Raw genomic sequence first — 15,088 nt, forward strand, 5'->3', positions numbered from 1 at the left:
ATCCGAAATAGAATGTAACAAGAAATGGGACGTGTTTGATTCCACTGCAGATGACAACATTAATTGTCGGAGGCGGATCACTAATGTTATATTATGACATGTTTTCGTCCGTGAATTTTATTCCATAACATTATGCGTACCTGCCTAGATATTATTTTATTATATAATACGGACACAGTATATATTTAAGTTTTCGAATTTCAAATGCACAGGTACTTCATTACGAGAAAGGCGTCCAATCTGCTACCTATGTATATATTATTACTGTGGGTATATCGTTAATTCGCAACATCGTATATAATAGCTGGTTGCGAATAGTGCAAACGCAACGAAAAGTCGAATCGAGTGCACGATATGCGTTGCGTGTACCAAACTGCCAAATCACATGCACGGGCGCGGAGGTATACACGTTGATAGTCATTATCGTTCGGACATTATAAATTATAATAGTTCACGATAAACATTACTGACGTGCGAGTTCATACCTTGCGGGTACATCATCCTCGTCTTAGTAACGCGACCGTACGCATTTCCCGATGGAACTGTAAACCTATTTTCAATCACATTATTCGATACGCGTAATTATAAGATTTACAATAATTTACCTCACGACGTGGTAATGCTTACTCGAGAACATACAGTCTCGCCACCGCGGCTCGTCTGCAGCAGTCGAGATACTTAGGAGCGATTTGATCGTCATCGCCCAAGCGATGCTCATGCTACGACGACTGTACAACGGTCATGTGCGGGTTTCGGGTAAGGGACGAAGGAGTTCGTCGAGACCAATGCGATTCCGGTGGACAGTAGGGGTATAGCCAGACAGCCTGTTCGAGTACCTGTACTGCAAATCCCAGGAACAACGCCACGTCCGGGATTAAATGTCTTATTCGTGTGCATGCATAGTATATATTATGTTAATCTTGAAATACTGTTTAGATCAGTAAGTAACTTACAGAATTCAATATTTCATACGACGTGTAGATATATATTTAATATCATGCAAAAACATTCTATTTAACATCGATTTTCTTTTATAGCATTTTTGGAACACGAAACATTTTTACGATTTTCTCAATAGCTATAATTTAAAAAAAAAAATCGCAATCGAAATACCTACTGCCACAACGTAAAGTGAAATTTACAGCAAATCTTCCAGTTTTTTTTTTCTTTTTGTCTTTCACTAATCTCATAAGAACATAATGAAAAATCTTAACACCGAAAGTGGCAGACAATTTTCGGTCGTACTCGCACTCCACGCAACTACGCGATTCACACGCATGCACCACGGACGATTGCCATGTGATCGCGCCGATGAAAACACGCACAAATATAATGCGATATATCGACGAATCGAATCTAAATGTGTTCGATTACAGACATATTCCATAAACGCGTATATCCGTGTTTAATAGCATAAGTCACCTGCACACAAGTCTTATATTTTTCAATTCTCAGAAGGGAGATGATGAAAAGTGCTACGAAATACGAAACACAGAGCGTGACTTTCGTATAGTGAACTTTTAACGAACTAATAATATTATAATGTTTATTATAGGTATACTTACCCGCTGTTCGTTTAATTTAATGTTAAAATAATTTTTAACGCTAAATTATGTTGGTCTCGATATGATATCGAAACATTTGAAACTAAACGGGGTAAACTGAGGTGAGACACGTCTACCACCGTAATCGTTACAAACGTTGATGGATTTAAGTACCATCGGGTTTCTCAAAAAAATAAAAATAATTCGTTTTTTGTTGTCGACAAAAAAAAAAAACAGTGATTACGGCGATAATAACGGTCTAGAGTCAGATTGGCGGAAAACATTTACGCTCGCTGAAATAGGTAATATAACACGCGCTTGTGGTTTTATAGTTTTTATTGTGCGTCTGGTTTGAGTCGGTTTAATCGAACGTGATAATTTATGTATAGACTCGCCGCTGCTGACAATAAATTGGTCGGTAATTAATTATAATTAATCTCGTTCTGGCCACGCAAAGGGTCCATTGCGTCAATTATTATAATATTCGTTCACCAAACGACCTATATACGATCGGCCATCGGAGTCATAAGCACATAACCGTATTAAATATTGGCTGGCTTTCGTTGACACGGGCACACATGCATAATATATGGGTACTTATAGCACAATAGCTAAGGCGTAACTAAAATAGACCTTCAAGAAACTTAGAATGGTTCTGGCTATTTTTGACGGAGAACTAATAATAAGCCATTTTAATTACAAGACAATAAACCGTTTATTTGTTCCCGGACAGGAATTCGGGATTAAAGTCAAATACAAAAATATTATTTTAATTTTTCGCGATTTGATAAGAAATAAAAAAAAAAAATAACCACAAAATGTTGGTCTATTACGCAGTTTGTCTGAAATTTGAATAAGATTATACAATATATAGAAATAATCGGAATAATATTTTCTGATTCATTATACGAAATCAACATACCTATCGTGGTTGACAGTGAAAAAGTAAAAACTTAAAAAATGTTTAATTAACTCTGCGTTTTAGTACGTTTAGTTATATTCTTTGTAATCAATTATGTAAAAACAAAAAAAAAAAAATACCTGTACCTAGAATAGTCTATTAAGTGCCTACGTAATGGTTTTTGAAATAATGAATAAAAATGCACGAGTATATTGGATTGTAACTATTAACTAGTATTTGTTGCATCTACAAAAGCTAGTATACTATTCGATGTAATTTTTGGGGTATTTTTCTAAAATTATTGTGTAAGACTGGAAACCTATCAAATGCCGTAGCTAACTCATTTTTATTTTATTTTTCAAGTAACTGCACTTTTACTTAAAAGGACAGTATTATAGTAGTACAGTTTACGGCAACAAAATAAAGATCAAACCAACTAAAATCAAATTGTAATTAATTTTTAACCGAATACTAGATGTTTGGATCCCTACTATATTGTAGTGTTATGTTTATAAATATTGAAAGTTTTAAAATACATTAGGTATGCATAGTTTTTTTAATATACATTAATATTTAATATTGAATAAAAAAATTGATGAAACTGTATTAATATTCAGAAAAGAATGATTTTTCCCCTTACGATTTTAGTTCCTTTCTTGTACTTGTAATTGTTCGACACTCGACCAGGTAGTGCAACATAATAATAAATAATTTAAATTAGGTATAAGTAGAAGATTTGTGTTCAAATACAATAAAATAAAAATTAGATCAAATAAACTAATACTTAACTAAATATCATTTAATAACCTTAGAAGTTAAAATAGAGGCTTTATAGACTATTACCACTCCGAATAGAATTTTCGCAATGTTTATGTATTTATTTGTCATAGAATTCAAATTTAACATACACCTACGTGTTATAATGACTCGTGAAAAAGTAGATTCTAAACCTTCTGTACCACAGAGGGACTCCCCGATTGTAATTATATTGTTAATAAATTATGTATTTTTTAAGTAGTTTAACGGGGATGTGTGGGAGGGGAGTTTCAAACAGCTCTGAATAATTGTTTATGTGGGTAGGTACCTATTTGTTGGATATTACCGACTTTCTAGTAAAATTTAGTTCATGCCACTGGCTGGTATCAATCATTAACCAACACTTTCTCAATTATTAGACACGTTTGAAAATTAAATATTTCTAACAATAATGACATTCTCAAAATATAATTTAACAGGAGGTATACCAATATATATTTCAAAACAAATTAGATATTTATGTTATTTTATATATATTAATATTTTTGTTAATAAGTAGGTGAATATAAATCAATATAACGTCATTTTTGATAGATTTTTAGATTTTGGATGGAGTGATGTGTGTATTTTTTCTGTCTGTCGTCTCTTTTTAGGGCAGTAAACAATTTTGATTTTTAATTTTGAAGATGGTTTCTGCAGGTAGCAAATTAGATTTAAAAATTGTTCGGTACTTTTCTCAATAATCGAGGGAAAAAATTATACATAGTAGTATACATCAAAATAATTTGATTCTTTATGATTTATTTATAGACAACAATTGAAATTTTCAATTTTTTTTTGTATAAATGCTGATAAACAATTAACGAGTGAATACTTAAAAATGTATCACTAAGTTTCTAATAAGTTGTACATTTACCAAAATCGATTCTATCGAAAACTTCAATATAAGATTCCTCATTAGTTTTTCTACCTACATTAAAAATAAAAAATATTTTTTATATGTATTCAAAGTCCAAATTTATACAAAAAGTATTAAAATTACAACAATTTTGAAACTACAAATACATTATATTATAATAATAATATCCTAGAGTGCCGCAAAATTATTTGAAATATTTTTTTAGTCTATAGGCCATAGGGCGCTTTCGGATTTTTAGAAAATGACTAAGGATGCCGTGAGTTAAAAAAGGTTAGGAACCTCTGCATTATATTTGTTAATAATTAATGTATTTATTTTTATGATAAAAACAGTTAATCTGTTAAAAGTAAATTATTTAATATGATATCATTCATAAAGTGGATAGTAATAATACTATTTTGTTTAATCACGATAAAATTACGATTTAATACGAACTGAAACAGAATGATATTATTAATTTTTATAAGCAGTATATACTATAAAGGTACAATGTTTAGTGTTGAGTTATTGTGACAATTATTGTAAACAGCGATGAATGCCAAAGTTTTCTTAATAGTTAATAAACATAGTAAAAATTGGATAAAATATCTATTATGTACGGAAAATCAGCATTAATAAAAAATATCTTTGGTGGTCCCAAATTAATTTTTTTTTCTAATCAGCTGTAATGATGTTAAATAGTTTAACAGACAATATTATGCAATGTTGATACAATAATTATTGAGTCTGTGACAGTCAATATCATTCCTCACTATCAAAGGTAAAATTATTAATTATTAACATTCTTTGTACCAACATTATGCAATTATTTGTTTATTGTTTACATTATGTAATATTTACATTGTAACTCATATAAATATTTAAAAGGATGTAGACAATGGTTAGCGATAACGACAAACAAAATGTTTTATTTTCAAAAATAATTTTAATAATTAATTATATTGCATTTAAAATAAATGTAATAATTATACCCTGTCTCAAAAGAGAATTTATGTTCATTTCCACGCATCTTTCATTCAAAGACCCGTACTATTGGCCAGTCCCCAAATTAAATATAATAATGTTATTAATTAGGAATATTAGGCATTGTAATAAATGTTCGTACGTATAATCTTCGGAAAACATCGGTTAGCGAGGAGGGAGAAATTTGACGGGCGAATAGATATATACAATTTGGGCGAATTAGTATGAAAATTCTTATAATATACACTCAACAATTAATTAAACAAAAGCATGTCTGAATCGTAATTTTGTTTTCAATAATAGCAATTAACAATGATTATCAACTATATCTGTCACCAGGTTTTTACCTTGTATAGGTAAAAACAATTTCACTCACCCAAACGGACTATTATTTTTTTGGTTAAAATTATTACCATCGCCCAATTTGGCTGCTGTACTACCAGAGCGATTAGTGGGTAGGCGCGAAAAGTGATTATTCTCTTTTGAGACAGAGTATTAGTAAAATTGAGTAACCACGAAACAAAGAAATATAGATACTATACCTACAATAAGGACATTATTAGGTTAACGATGTAAATATGTCATTAGAAAAAATAACTCATAGGTACCATATTTTAAAATTAGAATACTTAATAGATCAAAGCTATATGTTTAGAATGAATATCAATAATTCATTTTACAAGAATGTTTTTTATCGATGAAACATTAAAAATAAAAATATTACCTACCTCAATATAACTATGCAAAAATAAAAGTTTCATGTCAATATAATATAATATTAAATAAAAACTATACATTATTAATAAATATGTAACGCTCATATTATCATTTATAACCCTTTTGTAATAAATAAATAATATCAGTGCTGTCCTATGAGATTATATTAATGTACCTATTTAACACAATATGAATAATGGACATTCATAAAAAAAACACTTATTGTGGACATTATTGTTGTCATAATATAGAACCCTAAACTATTCTACCCTCAAAATAAATTTATATACATAAATATATATATAATATGATGTAAGGTGAATATATAAGATATATTTAACTGAAATATTAATATTCCTTTCGTTTGTACATTGTAAAATATATAAAGGGATGATGGGGTTATAACACATTGAAATGGAATATTTACAAAAAAAAAAATATAATAATAATAATTATTTAAGAAATATTAATGCAACACATTTATAACGTATACATAAGTTCATATCGTACATATTGATTCTTAACATCATTTTCTATGTGTGGATATCCAGCAACTAAAGCATCTTGGGCACTAATGTAAAGTGAATTATAAATTTTCCAGTAAACATCACGTACCTTGCGAGCAGGATGAAAGAGTCCCTGAAAGAATAAAATAGTGAGTATCCAGCAACTAATGGTTGTATTCTTAATAAGGTTAATGTCATAGCTAATTATAGAGGTACTGAACCACATACTCAAATCCACTTCAGTTAATGTTTTAATAAATATAGGAATTATTTGAAACATTTTTTTGTTTCAAAAGAAAGGTTGTAACACATTTTAAAACAAAGTAGTTTGGTTTATTATTTGGCAATCAAATATCCAATTGATTTCTATGAAGTATATTTTACAACAGCTTTTGTGTATTATATTTTTATTTTAAGTAGAGAGGTTTTATTGAGAAAGGATAATTTTATGTCTTGTCTATCATAGTCTCACAGACTATGCAGATAAGATATTCTACACCACATATTTTATTATAATTATCTAATATTTAAAGATTGATTGTTTAATACTTAAAAGTATTACAAAATACAGGTTAAACACCTCTGAGATACAATAATATATTGAAAATTTAAAATATATTTTAATGTAGCTACTTACTTGAAGTGTATACTGTAAAATTTTTATGGGACCAAGAGCAACCCTTAAACCTTCAACAGCTTCCATAAAAGCTTGTACCAAGTGAGGGGATGTTTCAAAAATGTTAGGCCACACATAGTTCAACAAATGGATTAAGGCATCCTCACAACCAAAACCAAAAACTCCAAGTGCCATATGTTTAATAGCTGCGCATGCTGTTTGTCTGTGTACTAAATCTCTAAAAATGTCACATAAAAATTAATTTTAAAAAGATACATAATAAATGGATAATGGATGAAGATTATTTATATTGCATATACTCTGTCCAGTGAGAAAACCTGTCATGGTCTGGTGAAAATAGGATCTTCAGTACATCCCACACAACACCCTGTCATTATACAACAGATCTTAATAGCACAGTGACGTATGGATAAGTACAGAATGGTATATTTTCTCACTGAATAAATTATATAGTTATTTATAAAATTGAACATAATATATTTATATGATGAACAAATAACTATTCTTGATTATTGTATGTCCACACAAGTTTTGTTTATGTAATTACTAATTTCAGTAAAATAATTTATTCTAAATCTTTATAGTAAAACAGTGCTATTGTATTTTAAATACTAGTAAAAAAAAATTATATAGATATATTATATAAGTTAATCAGGTCGTGGTAGCACTTGTATAAACTAACATAAAAAAAAAAAATATTATTATTATTTTACCGTTTATGCGTAGATAATACAATAGAAATTGTTTAAAAAGATGTTCAAGGGACCAAGAAAAATAGGTCATAATAGTCTATAATCATAAATTATGACCCAAAACCAAAATAATTTAAAAAAATTATAAGTACATTGTATTATTATATTTAAATTACAAATCCTTATACCTATATAGACATATTATTAAAAAATAAAAAGTCAGTTTTGTTTATTAATTCATTATATATTAAAAAAATCTGTTATTTTGTTTGTAAGTAACATGCTTTTTTTTTTGAATTAAGCAGTATTGTTTGTATGATTATTAAGAATGTCATAACAACCAATACAAATAAGCATATACATAACATAAATTTGTTGGAAATTTTAATTTTAGTCATTAAACCTAATATATCATTATAACCATTAACCAGTATTATTAAAAAATGTCTACTGTATTGTAATATGATAACACTGATCAAAAATATATATAGTTTCAATTTGGATTAAATTAAAACATTTTTCTAATATAAATAATTAACTTATATTACCTGTCCATAAGGGCATCTTCTAAAAGAGGAGTGACAGCATAAATATAATCTTTGCCCATTTCACCAATGTATTGAAACAAAAATGATAGTGATTTAAGAACTCCATTTTGAACATTCAATTCGGGTACTCGATATTCATTCATTAATGCAGGTAATACAGTAAATGGAGAACACGTTTCAGCCACTATAGCAATGGCAACTGTTGTACAAACACGATTCTGTCGTTCTTGTACTTTTAAATTATTTAAAAGTGTAGCTAATACATCATGAGGTCTGTAGGCAAATAATAGTTAGTTTTTCAAAACAATAATTTAATTTATATTTCCATTCATAAAAATCAAGTAAATGATTTAATAATCAACTTTAAATGCTTACCCAATGGCTTTAGCAATATAACCAAAAGTATTTACTGTTGCTCTGCGGATAGCTTTTTTATGTGCTTTTAATAGTTCAAGTAGTTCGAAACATATTCGCATCCATTCTCTGGCAGGTACATACTCTGGTCCTCGATCAGCAATACGACCAACAAGATCGATACAATTTTCTTGGACTTTCTCGTGTCTGTTTTTCAAAATTGGCGTTAGCCGAGGTAACAAGTCTTTGATAGGCGGAGTCATTCTTGTCATGCCGATCACGTTTACAATACCTTTTAATGCTCCTAAAATGCTTCCCAACACTTCTGGATATTCTTCACCCAAGTATTCATACAACACTAAACCCAAATGTCCCATCAACTTTTCCTAAAACATACAATAATAATTATATCAAGTTCAGGTCAAAAACAATTAATAAAGCAATTAGGCATTTACTTCTTGGCAGATTTTCATAATACAAGCTATTCGAGCAATTAAATCTGCAGCTTGTTGTCTGATTTTAGCCGATTTGTTATTTAATCTCCATAAAATTGTACCACATATTTGAGGTAAATAAGGTTTAACACGTCGACCAAGTTGGTTAACGATCATACCAAAACCATTCAACATAACAACATCCTAAATAAAACAAAAATTAGAGTAATCAAATATGTACAATAATTATGCACTAAGTAGCATTTGAGAAATTTTAGTGCGTACTTCATTTGTTTGTTCTTGGAAAGCATAAAGAATACCATCAATAAGCTGTTCTTCAAGTCTAGAGTCAATGTCGGCCGCACCTAAATTACCAATTGTTTTTTCAATGGTTTCCATAACCATTTTACGATATTGTTCATTTTCATCTTTTAAATCGTCAACTATGCGATTAATAATTTCTGATGCTCCAACTTTATTTGCTATTTCCATAGTAGTATCAACCAACTAAATAATAATAATAAAAAAAACTCATTTAATATTTAACTTTCATAATTATTATATAATATAATATATACTTGTCTATAATTTCGTCTATCAAGAGCCATTCTGTGGTTCCAGAAGTGTCTAAAGAAATGAGGTAAAATGTCTTCACGAATATATTGTGGTTCCACACCATCTGTTCCACAACATTGTTTGACCACCTAATAATATAAATTACTAGTTAAGAATAAGTAAAAACATAAAAGAAACATTTATCAATACCTTCAATACAATCTTTTTCATTTCTTCATCAGGCGACTGAAACTCTCGAATCAAGATCAACATCACTTCTCTGGTATAATAATTAGCATACTCAGCGTCCATCAAAGGTATTAAATATCCAATAGCTTTTAAAAATGCAGCTAAACCCTAGGACAAAAATAAAAACTGTTAATAATGTTCTTAAAATATTATTATTATAATATTTATAAAGCTTACTTTTCCTCTATGAGTCCTTATACCCTTCCATAAAGGTTTAAGAACAGAATCAAAACTTTCAATACCATAAGGTGTTGCAGCTTCAGCTAACGCAGCTATAGCTAAAGCTGTGATAGTTCGCACTTTTTGTTGCTCATCTACCAAACCGTGCTCAATAATTTCCACCAAAGAGCGTAAATGAGGTAGAATAGCACATCCCATTAAGATTGCAATTTGTTGTACAATTTTTATACCTAGATTTTAATAAGATAAATCAAGGTATTAGATAAAAATGTTATTAATATAGCAATATGTAAATTATTACCTGTATGGCGAGCTTGCCATGATTTCTTGCTTTTACATACAGCTTTTAAAAAAGGTAAAAGTGATGGAATACCTAACGCTGAAGCAACAACAGCAAATGCACGAGCTGTAGTATTACGCACATATTCATCAATATTATCAATATCAGGTCTCATAGTAGATATCATAGTAGCTAAACCAGCTGCTTTAGCTAAATTTGAAATTATTTCACGTCCTTCAACACGAGCATAGTAATCTTCATCAATTAAAAGTGGTTCAATAACGACCAATATCTGGAGAAAAAAATTAATACTTTAATAATTTGTTCAGTATTTCATTTCTATTAACTGATATATTTAATAATTTAAATGAGTAGTTTTATAAATACTTTATTTTAATTATAAGAATATTCATACTAGGCAAAATGGTGATACCTGATTTAAAGTTAAAGGTAGTGACAAATGATATAAATAATTTGAGAAGAATACATGTTTTAAAAAATTGAAAAAAATAGATGAATTTAGTTTTGTCTATAACATTTATGAAACCAAAAACTTTAAAAATAAAATTAATTACCTAACATTCAAATTTTAAATATCGACATTTAGATAAGTTTTAAACATTTAGATGTATCTATTTTTTAAACAGTACTTGAATAACACACTCTAAAAATTAGTATAATATTAATTAAATCTTACTTTGTGGACATATGGTCGGACTAAGTCATCAAGTTTATACAAAATTCTGTCAATAACTTTAACTAATAAATGCCGTTCTTGGTCTTCAAGTGTAGGTGACATAAGTAAAGGCAAAATTTGATTAAATAATGGACCAGCGCCTAACTCTCTAGCCTTATCTGTTACTTGTCTCAAAGCAGCTTTTCTCATTGGTGGTGTACCATTTTTAATTTTTAAAAGCAATTTCATAATTTTTCTTTCTTTTTGTTCTTCCAATGTTAAACTTTCTTCATCCACATCCATCAACAATTTATCAAAATACTGGGCATCTTCTGGTTTTAACATAGGAAGATTACCAGGTGGTTGATTGTCAACTATTTGTGATTTAGTCGGACGATCAACAGATTCTTGCATGAAAAACCCTTGTGGTGTTCCAGCTATTGGTGTCGGTGTAGCAGTTAGTTTACGAGCTGGAGTTCGAATTGGTATATATCCAGCAGGTGGTTGAAGTACTTTATAACCAGGTGGAAACATTGCATCTAACTCATCATCAGTCAATGGACGATTGCGCTCATCAATTTCACGTTCCCACCTATAAGCCTGTAATTGTTCAGGGGTCATCGACAACAAATGACCTAAACAAATAATTAATTAAATATAGTATAAGGTATTAATATTTTATAATTATAGTTTTTGTGTATACCTGGAGTTGGTGTTGCCATACCCATGGCAGTATGTCCAATTGGTGTAGCGGCACTATTTGAAAGTACAGGAGTACGGGGTACCATTGGTGTCATAGGAGTAGCACCAGGTGTCATGCCACCAGGAGTAGGTGTCATAGAAGCTCCAGATGGTGTAACTCCTACTTTAGGAGTGGCTGCTCCAGGTGTAAGACTACCAGGTGTAGCTGATGGAGTCATTTGAGATGGTGTTTCATCCCAACGTGAACGTCTTTTACTCGCTGATGGTGTTGGAGTATCTTGAATTAAATCAATGCCTCCACGATCTGTGCGGGGAGTTTCAGCCCATCCACTATTATGGCCAGGTGTAGCTAAACAAATAAGTTTTAAAAAATGTTTCTTCTGATTAACCATAATTACAAAATACCTCTTTCTGTTTTAGGAGTTTCATCCCAACGATTTCTTCGCACTGATGTTTGTGTAGCTCCTATATGTCCTGGAGTATCACGGCCAGGGGTTGCAGCTCCTGCAGCTGGAGTAGTATGTCCCGGAGTTGCATCCCACATTCTAGTACTTTGACCAGGTGTAGCGCCAGGTGTTTCTGCTCCCATTTTAGTAGGTCCAGGAGTTTCATCCCAACGTGATAAGCCTCCCTTAGGTGTCTAAAATTAAATAAATTTATATTTAATTTGTAAAATCTTATATTATTATATTTACCAAAAGGGTGATTACCCGTTGATTTACAAAATAAATAAATACAATTTTAAATATATTTTGTATGAAAAAAAAAAAAAATAAAATTATAGATATTTGACATAAATAATGATAACAATAGTAGGTTCTTACTTCTTCCCAAGGGGTAGAATTTGTTTTCTTTTTCGCAGGCACTCCAGAAGAATCACCATTTTGCACAACTTGATCCCATCGTCCTCTTTTCCTGACTGTACCTTTGGCATCTCCATTAGTTTTAAGATTACCGTCTTTAGCTTTCTCTATAATTGTTTTTCGTACTTCACTCTCTTCACCCTTTAATTTTTGTTCTTGCATAATTTGTGAATATGTCCTGGATCCAACATCTGGAGTTTTCCCACCTAAGAAAAGACAATACAGCAAATTAAACAAAATGTATACAATCAATACATACTATTACTAATAAAAATAGTATATGAAAAATTGAAATGAAGCATACAATAATAATAATAAAAGGATAATAAATTGTAAACAATTAGAGAAAATGACACTTTTTATGTGAAAAATTTGTTTAAAATTATCCCTCTCCAACATAAGTATAATACTAAAATTTGAATTAAATGAGAATATTAAATTAATTTAGTTAAAAAAAAAAAATTAATATTACCTTCAGCAAACGGGTCAATACGTTCTGGCGATATAACCATAGGCCTACGAACTTGACGAGTATCATCATCTTTGTCTGTTGTTGCTTTTTGAAGACGTTTTCTTTCGGCAAAAGGATCATAGTCATCTTCATCATCTCTAGCCTAAAATAAATATAAAATATTTAAAATTTAAAAATAGATAAAGAATATTGAATTCAGTAGCTTACCTGTGCAATTTCTTTAAGAGCAGCTGCTGGTGCTGTTATAGGCTTTTTATTTCTGTAATGTTGATCATCAATATCTTCATCCTAAAATATTAAGTAATAATAGGTAGGTTAGTTAAAATCAATATGTGAGTAACTTATTAGTTGCCAATAATTTATAAAATATATATAACATCACTTATAGAGGTATCTGCATGATTAATATTTATTTTCAAAAAATATAATAATATGGGGTTATATTGATTGTATCTTTCAATAAAAATGATTTCTGAATTATAGCTAGTTTTTTTTTGAGATGTACCTCTTCTCTTATTGTGCTCTTTTTTTTTTTGTGTACATATTATAATTGTTTTTATAAATTTTAATTTTAATTAGCATGATACTGGAATATAATAATTATGTCAAATAGAATCATTGAATAATAAGGTTCTAAAAAATAAAATTTTAACATGTTGCCTATAAATGTATACAAGACTAGAAGAGAATAATTAATATAATAAATTAATAACTAAATGTTTAAATGACACATACATATTTTAAAATAGCATTGAACATAAATTTAAAAACAATGGTAGAAGAACCTAATAGATATTATATTTTGCTTGAGCAAAGTACCTAATCAAGTAAGTTCTAAACCCATAAGATAAAATTTTAGTAACATATTTTCTGAATAGTTTTGAGTTTATTAAAGTTTAAAGATAATAATGGTAGTTAATATTCTTCACCTCTTTACTACAGCCCAAAAATAAATTCCTTAATATTAAAATGCTACTAGCAAATGGATAATCTAAACATTTTAACTTTTAAAACTCAATTAATTCACACTTGTAACAATTAATTTGATAATTATCTACATACCATAAAGAACCTACTTTTGTAAAGGATTTGAACATTCTATTTTATTGAAGACATAATACAGTTAAGGTTCTCTTTTAGTTGGTATAATTTAATGAAATAATGACAAGAGATAAGAAGAATTATATGAATTAATAAAAAAAACTCATAACAATAACTTAACATACCAAATTAGGCCAATTATGATTATTGTATAATAAACAAGGTAACTATTAAGATAATTTTTTATGGAAATGTATAACCTAATTATACTACAATTACATTGTCTAATCAATTATCAAACCTCATTTGATCTTTAATTTCAGCTTGACATGTACCAATTACATGTAATATCTGTTAAAACTTGACTTTGACCACAAGTAATTTACACAGTAAATGCCTAGGTATAGACAATTCAAAAATATGTCATGGTGTGCTGAGAATAAGAGCTAACAGCAATAATCTCAGTTAGCTACAAAAACGCGGTCACGCTACAGAACACTCGGAATGTCGGTGGTCAGGCACAATGTTACACCCTTATATCCCGATAGATCTTGTACGTGGGAATTACATGTAGTTTCCTCATGCCGAGGTCTGTGTATCGTATAGTGTGCGTACTTACATCGTACTCGTCGTTGGGGGCGATAGACGTGACATAACCCTCGAACTTTCCACCACCGTTATAGATGTCTTGGTCGAAAAATCCGGATGCCCCGAGACCCACATCGCTGTCGTCTTCTTTCTGTTTCTCATCTTTTTTGCGCTGCTGTATCTCGCGTATTTGTGCTTCGATATCCGCGTGCGTGGTCATGGTGAACGGCCGCCGACAACAGATTTATACTAAATTCCCGGTATTTTTTTTTCTTAATGATTATTATTCGCTGTATGTACCTCCACGATACTATAAATTCGGTAACGGTAAGACGACAACAAACCGAACAAACAGCGGACACACGTTACGATTCGCAAGTCCAAGCGGTTACAAGCGTGAGGGCGAACTTGACGGTGATAAAGCCGAACTATGTTATTGTTATATATTATATTGTTATAATAAATATATTGTATTATTAAATAATAAACGCGTGAAAACGATTAAAAAACA

General features: G+C 29.9%; 1 protein-coding gene across 3 annotated transcripts; it reads right to left on the reverse strand.

Annotated features, from left to right (window-relative positions):
• Window positions 1-6,113: 6,113 nt before the first annotated feature.
• LOC113560301 (splicing factor 3B subunit 1) lies at window positions 6,114-15,065 on the reverse strand. Of its 3 annotated transcripts, none has more exons than XM_026966083.1 (17): window positions 14,609-14,797; window positions 13,156-13,236; window positions 12,949-13,090; window positions 12,438-12,682; window positions 12,019-12,253; window positions 11,615-11,962; window positions 10,933-11,546; window positions 10,257-10,527; window positions 9,953-10,185; window positions 9,737-9,883; window positions 9,550-9,675; window positions 9,257-9,478; window positions 8,993-9,175; window positions 8,559-8,923; window positions 8,184-8,456; window positions 6,944-7,160; window positions 6,114-6,439 (listed from the first exon to the last, which is right to left on the reverse strand). In XM_026966083.1, exons 1-17 carry the CDS (start codon window positions 14,795-14,797, stop codon window positions 6,281-6,283), a joined length of 4,050 nt encoding a protein of 1,349 aa, XP_026821884.1. In that variant the 3' UTR covers window positions 6,114-6,280. The 3 variants fall into 3 exon arrangements, 1 of the variants encoding a protein (XP_026821884.1); XR_003406107.1 differs by lacking the exon at window positions 6,114-6,439 and adding an exon at window positions 7,243-7,379 and having other exon boundaries at window positions 7,018-7,160; window positions 14,609-15,064; XR_003406108.1 differs by lacking the exons at window positions 6,114-6,439; window positions 6,944-7,160 and having other exon boundaries at window positions 8,315-8,456; window positions 8,559-8,744; window positions 8,830-8,923; window positions 14,609-15,065.
• Between the last annotated feature and the right edge of the window lie 23 nt (window positions 15,066-15,088).

The sequence above is a fragment of the Rhopalosiphum maidis genome, chromosome 4 (assembly GCF_003676215.2).
Source record: "Rhopalosiphum maidis isolate BTI-1 chromosome 4, ASM367621v3, whole genome shotgun sequence".
Lineage (NCBI taxonomy): Eukaryota > Metazoa > Arthropoda > Insecta > Hemiptera > Aphididae > Rhopalosiphum > Rhopalosiphum maidis.

What these genes read in the sequence shown, in the direction of transcription:
- LOC113560301 (XM_026966083.1), bottom strand. Translation starts at nt 14,797, where the DNA reads ATGACCACGCACGCGGATATCGAAGCACAAATACGCGAGATACAGCAG. An exon ending in TATTGACCCGTTTGCTGAAG is followed by an intron (nt 12,683 to 12,948) that starts GTAATATTAATT and finishes GTCTTTTCTTAG; the next exon opens with GTGGGAAAACTCCAGATGTT. An exon ending in TATATTGCTAAAGCCATTGG is followed by an intron (nt 8,457 to 8,558) that starts GTAAGCATTTAA and finishes ATTTGCCTACAG; the next exon opens with ACCTCATGATGTATTAGCTA.